The 22,566-nt window shown below is 39.0% G+C and overlaps 1 protein-coding gene across 1 annotated transcript; it reads right to left on the bottom strand.

Annotated features, from left to right (window-relative positions):
* Nucleotides 1-1,534: 1,534 nt before the first annotated feature.
* znf831 (zinc finger protein 831) lies at nt 1,535-22,566 on the bottom strand. Its single transcript, XM_088937460.1, has 4 exons — nt 22,483-22,566; nt 10,783-16,666; nt 5,682-5,821; nt 1,535-3,233 (listed from the first exon to the last, which is right to left on the bottom strand). Exons 2-4 carry the CDS (start codon nt 16,616-16,618, stop codon nt 2,460-2,462), a joined length of 6,750 nt encoding a protein of 2,249 aa, XP_088793586.1. The 5' UTR covers nt 16,619-16,666; nt 22,483-22,566; the 3' UTR covers nt 1,535-2,459.

The raw sequence follows: 22,566 nt of genomic DNA, 5'->3' as shown, positions 1-22,566 counted from the left end.
CAAAGAATATCCTGGCTCAGGAATCAAAAGCTTTCCTTGCGCATTGCATTTGCCAATAGACAGCAATTTTAATTTTGTCCTAAACCCAGGTTCAGGGAAAGAAGAGCTCATGCAGCTGGATGGGGCTGGCAGATCTCAGCCGCTCTCAGTGGGGGTCAAGCCAGTGCCTGGTGTTCAGACAATGTAAGTCTGGAAAACAGAGAAAAACATTGCAGGTGACTTCTTCTGTCTGCCTTTCACAATTCTCTGCAATTGCCTTAGTGTTATATCACGTCAAGGGAAAAGATTACCATGAAATCACATGGACAAGGGCACAGCAGACACGTGAAACTGGCTGTGAAAAATCAGACATTACATTCTGTTAAAGACACTAACAACGTCATTGATATACATAGTTTCCTTTGAAAACATTTAAGATGTGTTTTGGCCTATAGAATCTGTAATGCACTGGATTTGTATTCAGTTGTTGACTTGGATTAGCTTGATTGAAGAATGGCTTGTGTTCAGCATTGTTCACTGTATTAATGAGATTTCTTTATTTTCCCAATTAACTGGCAACAACTCAAACTAGAAGCAGGAAGTGTGTAAAGTTAGGTTGTAATTTAACTCACAGTAGCACAGATGTTACCAATAACACAAAGGAGGTACCAAAGGTTTGAACTTTTTTTAATATGTAAAAATGATGCTTGTTAATGACTCATACACTAAAAAAACTCATACACTTGTTTTTGATCATTTAATTTCTCAAGAAATTACAGCAACTCTAAAGTTGTCAAGGTGACAGCATTAATCAGGCACCTGGACACGTGGATCTAAGGCCTCTAATGTCAGCCACAGAAGGTGATCTGTCCCATTATGCTGGAGATTCCTGAAGCACCAAAATAATCTTGGCTCCTCTTTGGTGTTTTTTTGGAAAACATGCATTCTTATGTTATATGAATTGCATGTGAAAAAAAAAACAGGTTTATTGCACTTGAGTTGCCAATGTTTGAGTAACAGTATGTTGTTTTACCTTGGTTCTGTTATTTTATCTTGTTGTGAAGGGTAATCACTTCCAGTCCACTTGACTCAATATTTGTCAGCTATTTCCATGCCAAGAAATACCATGCATTTCTCAACAAATATGAAACCCACCAGTGCTTTGACAAAATGATCTCCGAGAAATTCCTTTCTGAATTATTTACTGCATACTACAGTCGATTAGTATGTTAAATGCATATGGAAAGCCCCAAAGGTCTTCTTACAATCTATTTCCACCCATAATTTGAAAATAACGTGTAGGATCAATTGGTCTTTAAAATGTATTGATTAAAATTTAGGAAATTTAATAATGCTAGAATAATTGCTGGGAGGCAAAATGAAGATTAAAACCAAAAAAGAAGACAAAGAAAACAACTGCAAAGCAGCAATTGGAGTGATGAAAATGAATGAGTCAGGTTTAGGAATTTCTTTGTGGCAATATTAATTTTAAAAACTGCAGTTTTCTTACAGGCAAAACCATTAGGAAATAATGATTTTATTGTCCTTGTCAGTTCCAGGAAATATTTGTTTATTAAAAGAGTCTGCAACTCTGGAGTAACTTGTGTATTCATATTTTGGAGATTGTTGTATATAGACAAAAAACTAGTAGACAAGCTGTAGGACTGCAACTTTGTCTTGTGTTCTGATTTCATTTTGTTAATTGAAACAAGATTTAAGACTGGGTACTGTTAAATGCAAAAAAGGCAAAAGATAGATGTTGAAAATTCTTAATGGATGTTATTTGATAAAATTAGATTTGATTTTGTGGATCTGTTCCCGCAATTTAATTATAAACCATAAAAGAATGACGTTTGAATTGACAACACAAAAAAAGGCTGTTTTCAGCAGGATGGCGGTACTGCTTTAGGATATTATGTGCAGATTTACAAATGCATTTTATAAAATTCTTTATTGACAACATAAGAAAACGTCCCACAGTTCAAAAAGAATGGAAGGCCACAAAAACATTAATATGTGACTTTGATATATCGTTTACATTCAGCTTAGAAGAACTGATATCAAACAGATCAGAGGTTTATTTGACAAAAAAGAAAGTTAACACTGCTGTCTTATCTATAGACACTTATCATTTTGCTTTCAGTGCACACCACCTGTTCTCCCTGGGCTTCAGTCATGGGCTGGGTCATTCTCTGTATTTTTTAAGTGCCATTTTTACAACACTGTTTATGTCTTTACACCCAAGAGTAGTTACCAGGCATTGCAGTCCACTCAAGTTCAGGGCTTTGGCACAGCCAAGTCCTTACTTATAAAACTGAATGAACTAATAATTAGTCAGACACTGAAGTATCAGAGTACTGCAGAGTACTGCAGTAGTACCAGGAGTTTCAGAACCTGACAATTTCCATATCTCCTTAATTAAACCCAAGCTCATAACCTAAATTGTGATGATGTTGTAGTCGTCCAGAGCTTCTTCGCCACTAAAGCTCAATGACCAGCTTTCCTTCATCATCACTGCTGCTTGTGTCTGTCTCCTCCAGGGTGACCTGCACAACTCTGGTAGGGGTCTCAGTTTCATGAAGGTCCTCAGATCTGAGAGAAAGGTTGTCCTCGCACAAAGAGCATCTGGCTGTGTTGCTATTTGAATGTAAGTGCCCTACATCTCCAACCAAGCATGAATGTCCTGCTGCTTTCAAGCTGAGATTAGAATGAAGTGAATCTTCATTTGAATTGATTTGATGGACATCTTTGACCTCCGCAGCGCTAGCCTGAATTGACTGGAAAAAGCACAGGCTGTTCTTGGAAGAGATGCCTTCACCTCCATTCACAGATGGGTGTTTTCTAGATGTCATATTCCAGTTTGTTTGTCTTCCCGCTGAAAATGTGCCATCATATGTCTTTTCCAAAGGCACGAGGCTCCTTTCCTGAAGTAGAAGTGGAGGAATCCTCTTGATGCCATCTCTCACTCCCTGTGTAAATCCCCCACTACTTGAGAAGATCGTGCTTAGGGAGAGGGTGCAGGTCTTTTGGACACAGGCAGATGGAGGTTGAGAATAGGAGTCTAGAAAGGAGCTGCCCCCTACCTCCTGCCCTGAAGTAGGACAGGACCTTGCTTCCTGGCTCAGACTCACTTGAACCCTCTCTTCATATTGGGTAGTTTGGGCTGGAGGCTGAATGGTATGTAGGGTTAAAAGATCTGAGATGTTTTTTGAGGTCTTTGCATTCTCTTTTATTTTCTTCAAAGCATCTTTATCCTGTTAAGGAGAAAAAAATGCAATGTTAGATAGGTTGTTCTGCCATCTCATGTCATAGGCAAAGCTCTTTTTTGGAATAATTTGAGTATTTTAGTTTGTTTTATTATTACTTCACTGAGATGCGAGAGAATGTAGTTTGAATACTCCTGTTGTTTGCAAACAGTAGAGAGCTGACACTGTAATTGATATTTTTAAAAACGTGTTCCATGAAAATGCATATTTATGAGCTGGCTGACTTCATCCAGTCCTGGAATACCACAATCCAGCACATCTTTAGGTCAATTCCATTCAGCAATTACTAATAACCCAGAATAGATGTGAGTTTTTGATCAATTTAGCACATAATAAAGTTACAATCCACAGTCCAAAATATTATCCGCTGCAGGATAGTCTTCATTCTAATGTAATTATGTGTTACTTAATTGAAAAAATTAAAATAGCCAAAATTGTTTAACACTATTGGAAATGCTTCAGGATAAGCTACAGAGCCAGCTGGTTTGTGGTCCAGGAATACCATTGCTATCCAGAAACAGGGTTTTTCAAATGTGAATAAATCTGTATTTGAGTAATTAATTTTTCAACACCTGAATTTACAGACCTCAAAAATTACATTTCTTATTTTCCAGCAATGATACGTTCTGTTTGTACTTGTCTGATGCAGGAAGGTGAATGACTGGCTATGTGAAAGTTTGAAAGAAGGCATTAAAAACATTTCCTTTGATTCAGTTTTTTTCCATGCAACACTGTACCTGTGAACACCGTAACACGGACATCTTATTTTCACACATCATGTACAGTACTTAACAACTCAGACTGGGCAACTCTTCTCAGAAACAGCTATGAAGGAACGATAACAATCAAGTCTGCATTGCGAAAGACCAATTGTAATTTTTGTTATTTTGTTGTGTTTCTTTCCATAGAAGAAGAACTCCAGTAACCTCTCAGGAATATGTCATATTCTTTAAGGCTCCACAGCTCTACTGCCAAATAATGAGCTGCTCTGTCAAGCCAGCCCTTGTTAAAACCAAGATGCTTTTGAGCCGCTTGCCAGAAATACTTCTGGTGGCTCCCGATTAAAGTATCTGAATCTGTCTCATAAAAAGAGATGGCAAGTCTGGGTGTAGGCAGAGATCCCAGGACGAAAAGCCAGCATGTGATTTTATTGAGAAGCCCATTCCACTCAATTTTCTTCTGATCTTACAGTTTGAGCAGCTTATATTTCTGTAAATGGGGCCTAGATTTCCTTCAAGGCAGGACCTCAGTATGGATCTGGTTTGTTGGTATTAATATAACTACTACTTGCATTACAGTTTAGGAACTTGACATCTAAACAATAAATCCACAGTCTGCTTATCAACCATTTTCTAAGCACTTAATAATACAGGGTCATGGGGAGTCAGAGCTTATCCCGGCAAGCAACAGAAGCAAGACAGGATACAGCCTGGATAGCAGTCCATCTGCCTGTTTCACTTTAAACTCTGCATTTTCAGAGTCATTCAGGAAGTGAGCAACTGAAACATAAAGAATTATTTTTAGTCTTATTCCCACCTGTCCTCCCCAGAGCACAGTAGTCACATTATTCCTTTGGCAAAGGAAAAACATGTACCAGCAGGTGTATAGTCAGTGTGCCTCTAGTCACACAAAGTGTGAGAAAGTCATACCTTATGAATATCTAGGTATCTGACAGATAGTGCCTTATCTTTCTCGTGTTAATAAATTGCAACCTAATGTCAAGTCTAGACGTGGTTTCCCTTAATATAGATCTTGCTTTACATGTTCTTCCATGAATATACTAGTACTCGGCACCATGAACTATGGTAAATCTATTTACAGAATGGCCTGTAAAACCGTTGCTAGGAAACTAAGTTTCTAAATACAGTTTTGCCCTAAGATTTACCACTGGCTCTCTATATATTGTACTCATCATTTTAAGCTTTATTCTTTGATTGATTGGCACTCTCTTCACACTAATCAAATGCTTTATTAGTTTAAATCAATTAACAGGCCTTTAATAGGAAAAACACCATCTATCTTGATAGTCAGTTGCTGTTTTCTGATCCCTCTCTCAATTTAAGATGCACTACCATTGTTAAACTGGTCCTTCCAAGATTAGCAGCGGGCTTTTGATGCTGCTCATTGTAATTTAGTGTTGCAAAGGCCAAATCAATCTGCAGTGTGAACCGAGGGTGTCCATGTTTGAAGGTGTTTTCAGTTGTAAAATGAAATCAGCCAGGTGCTTGTTCACACTGCCATGTGCTGTATGGGATTTACTCTTTACTCATTGTAAATTGTATTGTATTCTCAACTGACTCATCTGGTTAGAGTAAATGATCATTGTGCTTGTAGTAACCAGGAGTCTTGGTCAGCCTGAAAAATCTTATGATATGACTTCAGATCTTTAAAGTTCCCTGTTGTTAGTCTGACCAGTCTTCCATGGGAGACACTTACCTTGACGTTTTGCCCCTTTGGTGCTTGTGAATCAGAGAAGCTGCTGTTGTTGCTCTCTGACTGTGCCGTGGGGCCGCTGCTCTCTCTATTCCTCGGTGCTTGGAAAGTGGAAGCGCAGATGGAAGTCTTTCGTTTCTCAGCTGCGGAGATAAATCCCAGATAGATTAGTTGAAGAAAGTGAAAGACATCTTTCTGTGCCACATTCGTTCATTTACTTATTTATTGATGTGGGGTTTGTTTTGCTTTCTCTTAAAAAAACAAGCTGGCCTTTGCAATTATTTGCAAATAATATCCTCACATTTATATAGCTCTTTTCTGGACCCTCCCCTCAAAGTGCTTTACAGCTAATGGGGATCCCCTCCACCACCTCCAATGTGCGGCACTCACCTTGATGGTGAGATATGTTTCGATAAATCTTTTAATATTATAATTAAAATGTTTATTAAACTATCTTCTATTTTAGATTTTAATATAAATAAAGTTTTTACTCACACCTTACATGCAGCTTAGATTTACTAGAAAAATAGCTCTAAAAAGCAAAATGTCCTTTCCCCTTGTGTTCTGGTATTTCTGTTTCGATTTAAACAACCCCAAACCAACATATTCTAAAGCATGACAATATAGACCACTGCCGAACAACTTGACTTGTTTTTTCACATTGAATAACCTCCAAGATGAGCAGGATGGAAACATCCAGTACAAATTATACTGGCTATTGGTTTTGAAACTGCTTTTTGTGTGCTTAAACTACAAATCCTAACCTTTATTTTCTTTTTATTTTATTTTAGCCCTTTTCAGCTTTCTTCACACCTGCCCAGGGAGTACAAAGACTAGCTTATAGCTGAAACCGGATTTTATGACATGTCATAAATTTTGTGCTGCTCCTGCTCAAGTGAATGATCAGATTATAAAACAACACCTGGGTTAGATTTTAAAGTGAACAAAGTTCATGAGTTTTAAGAGAGTTCAGAGCACCAGTGCTCCTTGAATTAAAATAAAATCTGTGCAACACAAAGTCAATTAAAATGGCATTTAAACATGTAAACTGGTCACATATGATTTTCAAATTTGAATGTAAGAAAAAGACTGCATTTAGTTGAAAGGATGTTATTGACCAGGCTTTGTAATTCTGTTGCCTAACATTTCTAATACCTAGAGATATTAATCCCTACTTTACTTTTCATCAAAAAGGAGAAAAATAGGATTTCTCAAGAGCCACTAGAACTCGCTAAAGAAAACATGTGGTTGAATTAAAGTAATTACAGCTGTCAAATGATGGATATGTTAATGCAGTCAAGTGTCAGATAGCATAGTTCCCACTAGTTCTTGGCCTGAAGCACAGTAACAAGGAGGAAAAAAGGCAGTGGGTGATTTCCCAGAGGCAGACTTAGTTCCTCTGCCAGCTCATATACCTTATCTCACCTAACAATTATTTTGTGAGCTCCTCTAGCAAAATAACTCCGATGTCATTATGTTGCTGTGCTTAAAACAAAGATCTAAAAAAAATCACCTCAAACTGTAAATTTTTCAAGGGCATTAATATTATTTCACTGCAATTGCTGAGGTTTGATAGTAATGTCCTACATATACTGTATGATCAATACTTTGAATTAAAATACACTTTGCAGCTCTGTATTGACAAATACTAATTTGTCAATAGCAGGCAATAGCAGGCTCTGTGCTTTCTGGATCAGAGCACTCTTTTGGACAGCAGCATTACCAACTCGTACCCTGAACTCGGAAACTAAGCAAATCCAGGTCTTAGTGGACCACTAGGTGGCGCTATTTTCTATAGAACATAATTTCTAAAACAAAGACTCAGGTGAGTGACAATAGACACTCTCCTGTAGGAGGCACCATCCTTAGGAATAGAGGCTAAACAGTGATCCTGTCCAAGACAGACAACTTGATGATTAAAATTCCACTGCACATTTTATAGCAATAGGGGGTGTTAACCCCAGTGTTCAGACAGAATTTCACTTTGGGCTTGTTCAGATTGACCAGCCTAAATTTCCCCATTTATTCAATCAGTGAGGTCTTTTCTCTTGCTACCTGATCTCATGTATAGTCTTAATGACTGCCATGCATCACCCAGTGGGGTGCACATCAGTGGTGGGTGTATAGTGTATGAAATGTTTGGGATGAAAAGTGTAATTCAGCTGCAAGGAATTACTATTTAGCATCATTACAGATGTGTAATGGTCCATTCAAAACACTAGGCTTTTCTTTACTCCTGATGTCCCAGTTTATGTGTGCTTTTTGTTCTGTGCTTCTTATCACAGAAGTTACTAATCATCTATCGCACAGCATTAACTGCAAGAACTGTCTCCTCCTAATTGTATTAAGCATGATTAATTTCCAGTTATCTTCATATTCTAACCATTGACAAATTTGATTTTATTTCCTGCTTGAGTCAAACTTCTGCTTTTACCCCTGCATTGTCACCAGCAACGAGCAAGTGAATCTTTTGAAGAACAACAACAACAACATAAAAATTCCTGGTTTTTATAGTAAAGATTTATTTCAGCATGAAATTATATTACATGACCTGTTGCATCGTGTCAGGATTACAAACACCCATGAATATCCACGCAATTCAACCAAAATAAAGTCATGCCAGGTATTGTGATTCTTAGGATAAAAACTTAAACAAGCTCTTTCAAATATGCCTCTGTTGGAATAAATAAACTATTTATTAAATAATAAAATTTAATAATAAAAAAAACATGCTCTGACATTAATAAGCTGTAAAATAATAAGTTTCCATAAGTGCTACATGTCATTATTTTAGGACAAAGTCAAATAGGAATTTCAAACACTCTTTAGTTAGTTGTTACAGTGATCAGCAGGGCAAACTGTACCCCTGACCTGGTTTGTACCCCTTTTTCTATCACTGCTAAGCATGTTTATTAAATCAAACCTGAGTGACTAAAGCCTTGCTGATCCATTTCCCAATAGCCTAGAGTATTAGAAATGAATCAGATAGCCAAAACTGATTGCATTAATTAACAGATGTTAACAATTTTCATCCATCATGTTACAGGTAGGATTTCCATCTATCCCCCTAATGTTTTCAGCTTTTTCATCTTTCGCTTAAATCAGCAAAAGCTGCACATGCAATCTGAACTCTCTGATAAAAGCATCTCATTTCAGATAAAACAGCACAGTTTTTTGACAGTCTGTGAAAGATAATGAACTTGTAGTGTCTACATCATACAAAAAAATAATTACGTTTAGCAACTGAAAAGGCAAAAACCTCTATTTTCTGTTAAGTCTGAGATGATATATGTTTTATACGTGCTACCACTATGTACTTAATATATAACATCGTTTTATAAATTCCTGTAGTGAAACTAATGCAGTATTTCCTGGTTTAAGTGTGTATTAAGAAGGATTCTGGATTTTGAAATTGAAATATAATGCTGTATATCAATGGACATTTTCATGGTAATCAAATAAACTCCACACCAGAACTTTCGGATGTGTAGTTTCTGTTTGTATATGAAGGTGCTTAAGTGAAAATAATGTGTATAGTTTCCAACAGTGCTGTCCCAAAAAATTCTGAAAATAAAACCCTGTCATTTCAAACTGAAAGACTCCAACTTTGTTGATTCAAGGGCTCCAAATCTTTTGTATTAATTGTTTCAAAGCAGTGTCTGTCTTTTCTTTCACCTTATTTGAAGGTTCGCTTGTCCGGTTCTTAAGCTCTGGTGTCTGTGCCTAAACCCCGTATGAGCACTTGTTTATGAGGAAACAAGTCAATCCCAATTCAGTCAGCTCTGCTCAGTTCCCAGGACACATTTCTTTGAAAATGATGCCTGGCAGTCTTTTTGTAAATAATCGGTACTTTCAAGGGTGTTTTGATCTTTCCTTATCCATGCTGATCCCTTTATCTTGATGTAACCTTTGACTTCTGTCAGATTTGTTGCTCTGACTTATGGCTGTGACCTTTAGCCTGCAGTCAGTCCTGCCTCTATGAGCTACACTCCTGACACACTTTAACTGTGCAGTGAACTGCTGCATGCCAGACCCATTCCTGCTTAGATTTACACCTGCTACAGTTACCAGATCACATCTCAGCACCGTTACTGTTTCAAAGACCTTACTGCCCAAGACTATCCCAGACAGTTGAGATTCCGTGATGTTCAGTGCCTTCTTTCTCTTCTGTTACATTTACACGGTTATTTGACTTCGGAACAAATATCTGTCTTCCTTCTCAGAAATTAATTTCTATAATATAAATGCGAGTCCAAGAGCAATACGGTTTAGGAAAATGTAAATCAATATGCATTTTTCACTGAAATATACAGGCAGTTAAATGAGGTGGAACAAACAGATCAGATCGAATACTAGGTTGTTAATGAGTTAGTTCTTGAGATAATCACAAGAAATTGAAATAAAATGCCTAAACCGCTTGCAAGCTGATAAAATGACTAGATAAATATGATTTAGGTATGGTGAAAGTAACAACATGTGGGCATGGTAATGAGCTAGTTGTGTAAAAGAACAAAGCTCATGCAATCACCATGTAACCAGCCTCTCAAGTAACAGAGAGAGAATTTACATGATCACACATCGCCTCCTTGTGGACATAAAGCATCAATACACCACTGTTATGGAACGAGTGAAACCTGATGCAAAATGTATAACCATTGTTTTTTCTCCCATTATCTACATGTGTTGTCATGTTTCAGACTTTCAGTTTTCTTAGCTCTGTTACATTCGTCTGTTTCAAGACCACTTATTAGTGTTTTTGGCTTGGTCTTTCTTGGCAAACAAAAATAAATAAAAAAGAAACTAAAGTTTAACTGTTTCAAGATGCTCTCTTAAGGTCAGAAGTAAGGTCAGCTTTGAAATGTTAAATGTTTGTTTTGCAACATTCAGTGACTGACAGTCTGCTGTGTAGGAAATACGTGCAGCAACATTCTATAAATCACAACAAAAAAATCTTTAATTTAAAAAATGTTTAAAAAATGCAAATAAGGAATATATCATCATTTGGGTTAAGCTTAGAATTCTGCTTCATCTTCTACTTTGCAAAAACAGCCTATGTGATAACCGATCAACATTTTAAATTTCATTCTAGATTGTATTGTCATACCTGATGTTACATGTTGGTGGACATCTTGAACTGAGTCACAGGGCCTTCCTTCATCTTCTGATCTGCCTTCTACGCTCCAGTGAGGAAGATTAGGATTGGCATCAGGTGCTGTCTCTTCTTGTTTTGTGGCTATCTTCAAAAAACGTTCTGCACGGACACCTTCTGACACAGCACAGGATGACAGTTCCTGCTGAGGGCACTGGATTGACGCAGGATTTTCCTGATGTTTCTCACATGCACCCTCTGCATCATTCTTCTGATCAGACATACATGAGAGTTGTACTGAGTGACAACTGGTTTCTCCGCTGTGTTGTATAGCAGCTGTGTCACTGTCAGAATACTTTGAAGCCATCATTCCATGGCTGTCTGATTGCGAATTTGTGAAAGTTATATTCCCACTGCTCGTTGGCAGGATTTGAGCAGGCATCTCCCTTTCCATGCCACCTGTACAGATATGTGTGCTGGCAAATGAGGCCAGCTGTTTGCACTGTGGCACAGCAATAGCATCACTTTCATTTATTTGACCTTGCTGTGCTGTGGAGACAGCATACAGAATCTGATGGAATCCCTTGCATGCCTCATTTTGATTGGCAACTTTGCCTAAAAGACTTTCATGGTTGGTTTCCAGCTTTCCCACATGAGCCGGGGGTCTCTTATTTAATAGTTTGTGTTGGCTCAGGACATCAAGTACAACATTTCCTGCATTGATTTGTAATGGTTGTGAATGAGAAGGGGGAATAACAGTGGCAGTCAAGCTGAGTTTTTCCTGGCCTGGAAGCTTTTCTGAAATCAATTCTGTTTGGATGCCTCTAGGATCTGTGAAAGAACCCTGCAAAAGTCTGTGAACGGTGTTGAGTTTATCACAAAAGTCTTGAGTTTTGTTATTAAGATTACTTGTGTCCCTCAGAAGCCCTGCCACAGATATTTGCTGTCCAAAATGTTTCTGCACAGTGTTCTCCTCTGGAAATATTTTGAAACTTTTCTGGGAGCTTAGGTCATTTTTTTCTGAAAGAATGGTCACCTCACTGGCTACCTCAGATGTGGCTGTGAAAAGAGAGGCATACTTCAATGATAAAGGTTTATTCTGGCTCAGGACCTTCTGTGTACCTGAGATTTTTCCTGTGTCTTGATTGCTCATGGACAGAGATGCATATTGTTCTAATGCCTTTACCTGAAACTGACTCAGTTCTTCAGATGTCAAACTTGGCACATTACATTTTGTGGGAGCAGTACAGGGTAGAGTGCTCTGAAACAATTCTGGGAATGATCTGTCTTGTGAGACATTTGACATTTTATCTTCTGAGCTATTACTGATTTGTACTGCTGTAGATGAGATGGCTGGGATTTCTCTTTTACATTTCTGAAACTCTGCAGTGGGCAGCTCTGGTTTACGAAGATCACTTTGATGACAAACATCATTTGATGTGGAAGTGACGTTCCGGATTTTGGATTCTTCTGCTGGGTGGGAAATTTGCTGTAAAGGAGGATCTTCTTGAGTTGGGAAGTTTTGTCTGACCCTTTCAAATGATGTTTGCTTTGCTTCCTGGAAAGATCTGCAATAACGGGGAGTGTAATAATGACACAACCCAGCTTTAGTGTTGAGATTGTTCTTCAAAATCAAAGAAACGTCACTCAAATCTTGCACATGCTTCTGTCTAATCACCACCTCAGTTGAAAAACTCAGTGTATGCGTGTCAGCTCTGCCTGTGCAAGGAAGATTTTTGTTAGAATCTCTCACATCACTGACTTCAGAAGTTTGTCTTTCACTTTTCAAGAATGGTAGATGGTGAGTTTTTGTTGTTTCTTGTTGGTAACCAACCATTTTACTGTCTTTGCTGGTCAGAAAATCTGTCATTGTGGTAGGAGCTGGTTTCTGTGGGAGGAATTGAGAAACTCTCTTTGATTCAGATGTTATTCTCCTGACCCCCTGATCCTCCTCACAGTGTGAGGATGAGAGACTCTGGATCAGGAGAGAACTATGAGGTCCAACCAGTGAGGGTTTCTCTACGTTCTCCCCTGTTTTGGTGTCATTGGACAGCTGGAGAGATTTGTTGAGCATAAATGTTTTTTGTGAAGAACTGGCTTTGCTGTTCTCGGTAGATGAAGAAATGTTTTCTATTTCTTTAATTGGTTGAAATTTTTCACTCTGCATGAGACTTTGTTCTTTTCTGCCAGAAATGTCATCTGAGAGATTAAGTCCCTGTTGCATTGAGGGCCTGATATATTTACTTTGGCTTGACTTCTTTACCAAAACAACTTCATCATGATCATTTCCTTGAGGTGGACTGAGGAAATTGCTGTGCACTGGGGAAGGTGATCTCCGGAATTCTTTGACACTGTCTGTTTCAGCTTTAATTGGCAAAGTCTGGCGTATTAATGAAATTGATTTTAAATGTGTGTCAACCCCTCCTGAGCTGGATTCATCTTTCTCCTCCTCAAATTGACCTCTTCTTGAGGAATGTGATTGATAATGAGAGGAATTGAAGCAATCCTTAGACTGCTGCCAAACAGATTCTGTGGAAGACAGGTCCTGCTCATTCTTCATTATTTTCATTACGTTGCTTTCTTCCATAAGATCAACAGAGAATTCAATATTATTACTATTAATCTGAACCAGCTGTTTCTGATTAATATTTTCCTGCGACACACATTGTACAGGGCTTACCGTGTCTGGTTCTGGAGAAACCTGCCCAGGAATCACCTTCAGATTAGATCCAGTGGCAGTGACACAAGCATCAGAGGAATGAGCTATTTCAACTGGTGTTTCTGTATCAGAGATTTTTTCTTTCATGGTTTTCATACTCTCTGCTGCTTTTGATGGATTTTTGTCCTGTATTGCGTCATCAAAAATACTGTGCTCTTTTCCACAAGCATCACTCAACATGTTGTTCAATGACGAATGTTCTTCTGAATCTGAAAGGTGAGAGTGGCTGCTGGTATCTTTCCTAAGTATGTTGCTTTTAGGACCTATACGGGTTGTAATGTTTTCAGCATTGAGTGTCTGTTCGGCCACTTGAGGGGAACAGGAAGATGTCCCATGGCCTGAGCTGTGTGGGAGTTTCAGCTGGTACTTCGGTAGGAAGCTGGGCTTAGATGAGGAGTAGATAGGTATCCCTTTGCCAACAGAAACAGATGTTCCAGGCACTTTGTCATGGGACTCAGTTAAATCGGGTGTCTTGTACTGAGTTGGACTTTGACAAAAATGCATGTTGATGAATCTCAGGTTAAAATTCATCCTGTTCTCTTGACGCACTGTGTCTGTCTGTGCATTACAGATTCTGCTTAAGGGTGCCTGGGCTTGATCTGGCACGGTGTTATTCCTCTTTTCTTTCTTACTGATCAAATTCTTCTGACTTAAAGCACTCTGTGCCTTATCCACCGGTTCCTCACAATCAGCTGTGGGACAGCCAAGTTTGCACGAGCTGTCATCTGTCTTCTGTTTCTTGCTCTCTGATGGGAGGTGACCCAAACACATTGATGAAGTATTATCTGCCTCTTTAAGTGAAGAGAACTCTTTAGTAGACCATGTCCCACTGGAATTTGAAGAATCTGAACCCAGGATGGTATTTTGCCGTATTACAAATTGGTGTGATGAGTCAGAAACCCCTTTGCGCACTGGTTTCTGTGAAACTGAAGAGGAACCCTGGGTGCTGGATTCTTTTGTACAGGGAACTATGCCACGAGCAGGTAGGCTGGCAGCAAGGCAGGATGGTCGATAAATGTTATGAGTCATGTCTGCATTTGTTGCTGTTTTCAGATCTGGAGTAGAAATACTTTGTGCTCTAAGAACTGGAGTAGCTGGACTCACCATGATGCCACGGGGCTCCTCTGGTCCTTTTCTTCTCTCCATGTTTGGTGCATTTTTTCTTGTCCTGCAGATGCCACCAGTTATCTTGGTATTCCGGTCAGAGCCTTTCTCCATTTCATAGAGTTTTCTGAATGTTCCATCCCCATACATATACCATTTATTGTAGGAGAACTTCTGGGCCTTTTTCCTGCGACACTTTCCACTACTCTGCTCATTTGTGATATCAATGGAGTCTCCTTCAGAGCTCAGGGTGCTCTGACAACTTTCCTCCACAGAGGCAGAATGACAGGGGCCTTCAGCTCCTGACAAGCAATCAACAGCCACCTGCCTCACAAGAGACCTGTGATTTGAGGATTGCAGATCCACAGACCTTGCAGCAGACTCTCCAGTGTACAAGTGACTGTCCCGCCGACTGGAAAAAGTAGTCTCTCTGTGATATAGGCTTTGTGAAGTAGTCCTTTCCCAACCCAAACAGCTCTCACTGAAAGGTAAGGAGCTGCTTCGAGTCACTGGTGTATGATCAAAACTCGTTGAGCGTTGAGTGGGCACTGAACTGTACACTGCTTGCTTAGGTTTCTTGTCTGGGTTATGCCAACTTGCACTAGTGTTTGCCTTCTTGCTTGCTTTCATGTCAAAATGGAACGAGTCTTTGTAAGTGTAGGGCATTGGAAGGTCAATGCTGCCTTGCTTGGACAGCACCGTCTTCCTGGGTCTCACATTTTCCAGGCACTTGTCATCTACCAAGGCGTCATTGTCAGAAATGAGTTTGGAGATACGCTCTTCCAGTTTCTTCTTCTCAAGCACGAGTGCCCTCTGATTGGACACACTCGAAGTCATAACAGTGTCAGCTGTGCAATTCATTATAGGAAGTGTTGCTCTTTCAGCTTGGTGCTCCATGGTTGTTTCTGGTAGAGACTCCATACTGTGCTCCCGCAGGCTGTTGCTGGGACTGGAGACCCATGACTGCTGTTCACCACTGTCCGAATGGGACAGGTACCCAGAGTCAGTGCTGTCATGGCTCTGGGACTTCCCACTACAGGCTCTGGAGTCCCACTTCTTTGAAAAGTAAGTGGCTTCCTGCCGTTGAAGAGGAAGGTGTCGATTTGGAGCATGTGGAGAAGTTCTCTCAACCTCCTCACTTTTCTGTAGATTAGTAATGGTGCTGTGCTCAGCTCCAGATGACAGCTCCCTTTTCTGAGTTATGGAGCACAGCTTCTCTTGGTTTCCATTCACAGGTGCAAGTATGAGGCCTACCAAAGCAGCCTGATGCAAAGCCCATCCAGTATCTGTTGTTGCTTTTCCCTGCTCAGCCGGATCTTTAGCTGAGCTGTGGGCAATGAGCTCTGCTGGACATGTAGCAGATTCCTTCTCAAAGCTTCCTGATTCTTCACTTTGTGGTCCTTCCAAGCTCCCTAGAGAGTGGCTTTCTGAGCACGTTTCTGTGGACCCCTGGGAGCCCTCCTGGCTGCTGCTTCCCCCTTTCTCTGACTCTGAGGACAAGCGGGCATGAGCTTGAGTACGCCTGTGCTTGTAGAGGTTACTCTGAGTTTTGAAGGCAATACCACAGGTGGTGCAGGGGTAGGGTCTCTCACCAGTGTGGCAGCGCAGGTGCTTCTCCAAAACGCTGGGCTTCAAGCAGTCACGGCCACAGTGCTCGCACACATGTTTACCAGCAGACCTGGGCTTCCCTGACACTGTACCGGCTAACCTCTGGCCCTGCTGCAGCATGGGCATCCCATTGACAATGCTGAGTGTTAGCGTGGGCAGGCTCTGTTTGGGATCAACTGATCCCCTGCTCTCATGCAGCTGAGGAACAGATAGGTGGATGGTCACAGAGTCCTGGCTGGGCAGGGGTTGTAGCTGTGGATACATGGGCAGGCCCAGTGTGTTCAGATACACTGTGGGCATAGGTGGCTGCATACTGTGCATCCTGTCTTCTCCCCATACTGTTACTGAGCTACTTGTGGGCTGAACTAGTTGCTTGCCAGGAGCTGGAGCACTTAAACATCCCTGCTTGCTGGTCTCCATGGTAACCAGTTTCTCGTGATGTTGATAGACCAGTGCACTTGCAATTACCTGCAAAAGAAACATTTTTTTTTTATCAGTCGTCTGCTAACCAGTCACTCACAGACAGAATTTCTTTCAGTGAGTTTCAGGATTATCAAGTACAGTCCCCCTTTAGGCAGCTGCTACATTTGTAATTATTTGGACATATTTTCATTTTTGTAAAAGTCAAGACCTCCAATGAGAGATAGTTACATTCTCATAAGCATATTGATAAGGAGCATGAGAAATGTACTAAGGAAAAAAGAGAAAGCTTAGAAAATTTAGCTATTTTTAAATTAATGTATTTTTGTATGATATAATAATTCAATGTATTAAAAAAGGCCTATTTGCTTAAATAAAGGAAAAATATTTTTTTTCCAGGGAATACTGAATTAGCCACTGGATGTAAATCACGTGTTTAAGACAAATATAATAAGTATATCTTAATGGTATACTGTACAGTGGTAAAGTGGTAAACAAAATTGACAGATATGTGTAGGTGTGTGCATCAAATGTAATGCAAAATATGACAGGAGATTAATTGAGTTAAAAAGACTTTCAAAAACACTTGCAATAAAAACTCCCTCACCATGGCAGGGGTATATCTGCCTAACAAACCCGGTGCATGATTGCTATGGTGCACATTTGCATGCAGAGCTAGCAATGGCATATTATCTCCTCCTCACAGACTCAGAAGTGCAGTTAGAAAGAACTCTAGAGAGAGTGACTCACCAGTGATATGACATGTGCATAGGATGAAACTAACAGGCATTTTACAAATTCTGTAGGACGTGCAGGCCTTTTAAAGGGCAGATTGCTAGTTACCCCAAGGTAAAATCAATTTGACATCCAGTTATCCTGTGGTAAATTCCTTCCCAGCTGGTATTATTTGCAATTGCTTTAACAATTTTGAGAAACCCATTACTATATTTGAGTATATATTACTATCTGTCAGTTGCTATTGATTAGGTCAAGGATACATGTTTGTAGTATGTAGGGGTGTCTTAATAATCGGTGTAACAGCAGTAAAGGAGGACCTTAGTACAAGAAGGGCAAAAAAATCCACTGTAGGTCATTTGATGATAGCAATATTCCTTAGATATAAAAAACAAACAGTTAAATTATATAAATTGTTTCAAACCATGCACACCATTTAAAACTGTAGCTGTATAAATATTCTCATAACCAAAATGTATTAATATTCAATTTACTATCCTGAAATAGATGTTTAGTATGAGCACATAAAGAAAATGCAATACTAATTTAATAAGTGGGTTGTTATGTCACCATTAAATTTTATGTATGTGTCTGTTACAATTAAAATATGAAACCAGGGATTTCACATATTTAGTTAAAAATAAATATTATACTGTATATATATATTGTATTGTATTTAAATTTGGACATTTTTGAAATTTTGAAATTCCTTGTTCTCTATTCTTACAGTAACATGTATAAGTGTAAATATGCACAGTGCCTTTTAAAGGTAATCAGACCTTGAAATAACAAACTGATTTTTAAACTTAATGTTTTATTAAAAACCTAAATACTTAAACTGAAGGCTTATAAGAGTAAATATTGGCACAAACTAGAGAAAAAAAATAAATATAGCATGTTGATTGCAAAAGTACAGTACTCAGACCTGTGAAACTTTGTGGAAGCAGTTTTTGCGAGAATAACAACTGCACATTTCTGAGTAAGTCATTTCCTAATTTGCACACCTGCCTGGTGCAATTTTACCCAATCTTTTTGGCATTTGGATTTGCTCAAGCTCCTTCAAGATGCTTGGAGATCCCTTATGAATTGATGTTTTTTAGACTTTCTATAGATTTTGAAAAGGATTCTAGTCAGGACTTTGACTAGGACAGTCACTTTCTTATTCTTAAACTACTCCAACATGGCCCTGGCCTTATAGTTTGGATTACTGATATACTGTAAGGTGAATTTTTGTCCCAGTTTTAAGTCTGAAGCCAGCTTCTCTCTTATTTTTGCCAATACTTTTCTCCATATATGGCCCCATTAGTCTTGACAAACATCACGGTCCCTGCTGATGAGAATCAAGACTGTAACATGATTCTTCCACCATCCTGCATGACAGTGGGGATGGTGCTGACTGAGTGATGCATGACTTTGGGTATGTGTCAGATGTAACACTTTGCATTTAGGCCATGAAGTTCCACTTTTCTCCTGTCTGACAACTAAAACTTTTAGTTAAAACATCTTGGTGTTTTGTCGCAAACTCATCTGGGATTTAAACAAAAATATTTTTTTCGGTTCCGTACAAGTCCCCATGGTGGACCGGGGATATTCCTGAAATGGAAATTGTCTCTCTTCTCAGTAACTGCACTCTTTTAAAGCCACCACTGGCCTCATGGTGGTATCCCTTACCTGTTCCCACGCCCAGCTGCTCTGTTTAGGGGCAGTTTGAGGCCTGATCTGTATGTGTAAACTTCTGCATGCTCACCAGTTTAAAAGAGATATTAAGGGTCTTTGAAATATTTTTATTCCTGCACATTTCTACAGCTATATCCCTCAAAACTCCTTGGTTTTTGTGTCTGAATCTTTGCTTGAAAGTCACTTCCTGACTGAGAGACCTTACAGAGACAGATGTATTCATTCTGAAATCACCCACTCAACTAATTATGTAGCTGATTAAGGTCATTCGGTACATGTAAAATACTTTATATTTCTCACAACAAATGGTTTGAATACTTATATAATCATAAAAGTTTTCCATGTTTATTTCATATTATCTACTGTGATTCTTATCTACTTCTTTTTGTTTTTTGCTTTTAATTATGTAGTTTAGGTTGTGTAAATAACAGGTATTAATTGCTACTTCAAAGTGTCAGAACGGTGAACATTTTAAGTGACAAAATGTGAAGTGTGTGCAAGGGTCTGAATACTTTTGCAAAGCACTGCAGCCTGAGACCTTGAATGTGTAGCAAAGGATCCATATCTGGAGCTAGGTTTCATTTTTGTTTTGGGCCGGGTGAAGCCTGAAACCTGAAACATGCTGCAATGGCTTATACAAATAAAGCATTATGTCGCTGGGAGGAAACTGTGAGGCTAGTTTCTCTCCTGACACTAGGAAACAGCTAAAAGAGCACAGCCAGTGATGACTTGGCTACCCTGAAATTGTTACAGCTTTTATATAGGTGGTTTAAAACAGAAAATTATTACACAACAATATGTTAATATAGCCTAAACCGCAAGGAAGGATATTGGGTAGGATATTTAATATTTTTTCAACTTCACTATAGTCCCTAAGTGTACATTATATGTACTGTAACAGACTGCAAATGAGTCATATAAACCTGTGATATAGCACTACTTTAAATAATGTTTAGTAATAATGCAGTGTTTTTAATTAAATATAGTATACTATTTTTACCACAGTATTACATAACAAGCCAGACAGCACTGCTTTCTCCTACCCTAAAAGAAATAAACAGAAAAGGCCAGTCTTGTTTCGTTTAGATCCTTAGATGGAAGCCATTGTAAATAAAAAAAAACGTTCTGTTTCATTTCAGCTATTGCTGGAGCTACACGATTAAGGTTAGCAGACATGTGAGGACACAGACAGAAGCACGAATATCAGTGTACCATACCTCCCTAGCTACCAGACACTAGCAGTGGGTTTACCAGTCATTACAAATGTCCAGCCAACTGAGAGAAACTTGGAGTGGAACAGTAGGCATATGGAATGCATCATTGAGCTTAGTCTTTATGTAATTGTGTCACTGCATTTTATTTTGTACTTTTAAAATAGATCAATTATATTGCTCAGGTGTACTGAAAGAGGGAACGGTGGAGCAGTGGTTAGCATTGCTGCCTCCAAGCACCAGGGCCCCGGGTTCAGTTCCAAACGTGGGGCACTATCTTTGTGCAGTGTGTGTGGGATGCTCCTGGGTGCTGTGGTTTCCTCCCACAGTCCAAAGACATAATGGTGGGTTAATTTGCTTCTGGCAAAACTGGTGTGAGTGTGTTGTCTGTGTTGAGCCCTGCGATGGACTGGCATCCCATCCAGTGAGTATCTTACAGGGTGTGACAGGCCCTGTGCTTGTCATTGCCTGAGACAGGCTCTGGCTCCCCTGCAACCCTGAACTGGGTAAAGGGATAGAAGGAAGGAAGGCAAATTGAATGTTTGAATGAAACGTAGCTTTTTGGGGAATTATATTTTTTTCTCCTGGAGTTTATCTTTTGTATTTTGAGCCATATTGTTCTTACCAGTGCCTCAACCTACTTAGTAAGAATAGAAAGTGTATTGATTTCATTTCTGTGACATTACAAAAGAACTTTCACAGAAACCAAAGCATAGACCGCTGCCACACAATATACACAGGTCTGCGTCTTGGGTAGAAACACATATCCTCATGAGGATGACAAACTGACAAATATTTTTAGTATTTTACTTTGACATTTTCTCTCTTTAGGGAAAAAGAGATTCAGAGTGATTTGTGACTCTTCACATTTAGTGGCTGCAGTCTGTGGGACTCCCCCAGTGTTGATGAAGATAAATTTTATGCTCTACTAAACTGGGGAAATTGATACAGCTTGATACAGTCAGATATAGCCATTGATATTTGAGCTTCATCTTCTATCATCGATAATCACAAACACTAAACATCTAAACTGAATTTCACATTCATGTAAAGGGAGATATGAAATAATTAGGGAAAATTCTAAGGAGGATGTGGTGACTTTGACCAGCTTTTGGAATTTTAACTTTCCATAACAGATGCAATTTAAGACTGAGTCATGGAGTTTCACACTAGTTGAAGTGAGCAGTGAAAAAAGATTCATGCAGTAAATGTCTGCTGGTACCATGTCTGCCATTGAATTGCAACCTGTGATCTTTTTAGAAGTCGTTATTGACATTCCGAACATTTCAAATAAAAAATAACTCGCATCTTCAATCTATTTCCTTTTGATTTTTTTTTGCTTCTGGTGTAGGAATATCAAACAAAGAGAAAGACCTAGTGCTCTCGGACCTGATATCTATAGTCATGGATGAAAGGTTTCTAACGCTTTGCATTAATGAACAAATATAGTATCAGCTAATAATAATCTGAAGAAATGTACTGTAACATACTGAAAAGTTCAAAATACTAAAATGAAATATAATTATTCTTCCACAGAGGTTTGCACATCTATTGCTCATATGCTGAATAAACAAAAGACATTAACAACTATATAACTTTTAGAGTACTACAATTCAGTGACAATGTGAACAGGTTTACAATAGATAAAAACTGTTAATAATAACTCAGAAGGAAGGGGCTTTATAGGTTTTGTTAATTATTTTTTGTGCAGAATTTTGTTCTAGTTTTCAGATTAGTCATTATACTTGTTTTGCAAATCCAGAAAATTAAATGTTCAGCAAAATCTTCCTTGACAGCAGTATTTTCTTCTGAAACACATTTCATTTATAAAGAAAGAGGGCAGTTGATGTTCTAATAAATTTGTTTTAATCGACATGTCTGACATCCAGGGAAGTCTTTGTTTTCTATCTGTCGCAAACTCTATTCTCTATTCGCCTCTCCTGAAGTGAGAATCAAAAAAAAAAAACGTTGAAATTTTGCCATCGCTGTGCACTCTCATGATTCTAAAAACATTCAAATAACAAGATAAGGGTCTATTCAAGTCTCATCCAAACTCTTCCACTGAGCATTCCTGCATAGAAATATACCACACAACTTTGCCGAAATGCCATGTTGATTACAGATTTTACAATCGGTTCTGTCAGTTTTACCCCGGTATTATATAATAGCATCAAAGATGATTTCCAGATGGATTCCAGTGAATCAAACTAGCAAGCAGGCCATGCAATATTAAACACTCACCCCAGCTCTAGGAGAATTCTGGGCACCCTTGTTAATCTCGTTCCCCTCGCCATCCCTGGTTATCTGAGCTGTCCAGTGACCACC

This window comes from Atractosteus spatula, chromosome 19, assembly GCF_055471065.1.
Source record: "Atractosteus spatula isolate fAtrSpa1 chromosome 19, fAtrSpa1.hap1, whole genome shotgun sequence".
Lineage (NCBI taxonomy): Eukaryota > Metazoa > Chordata > Actinopteri > Semionotiformes > Lepisosteidae > Atractosteus > Atractosteus spatula.
The sequence above is the reverse complement of the archived record's forward strand: the minus strand, read 5'-3'. Positions and strand labels throughout refer to the sequence as shown.

Excerpts from the sequence above, each read along its gene's own strand:
- znf831 (XM_088937460.1), bottom strand. The coding sequence starts at position 16,618 with ATGGAGACCAGCAAGCAGGGATGTTTAAGTGCTCCAGCTCCTGGCAAG. Across the intron at positions 5,822-10,782 it reads CCACCAACATGTAACATCAG|CTGAGAAACGAAAGACTTCC; the intron begins GTATGACAATAC and ends TTATCTCCGCAG. Across the intron at positions 3,234-5,681 it reads CAAAGGGGCAAAACGTCAAG|GATAAAGATGCTTTGAAGAA; the intron begins GTAAGTGTCTCC and ends TCTCCTTAACAG.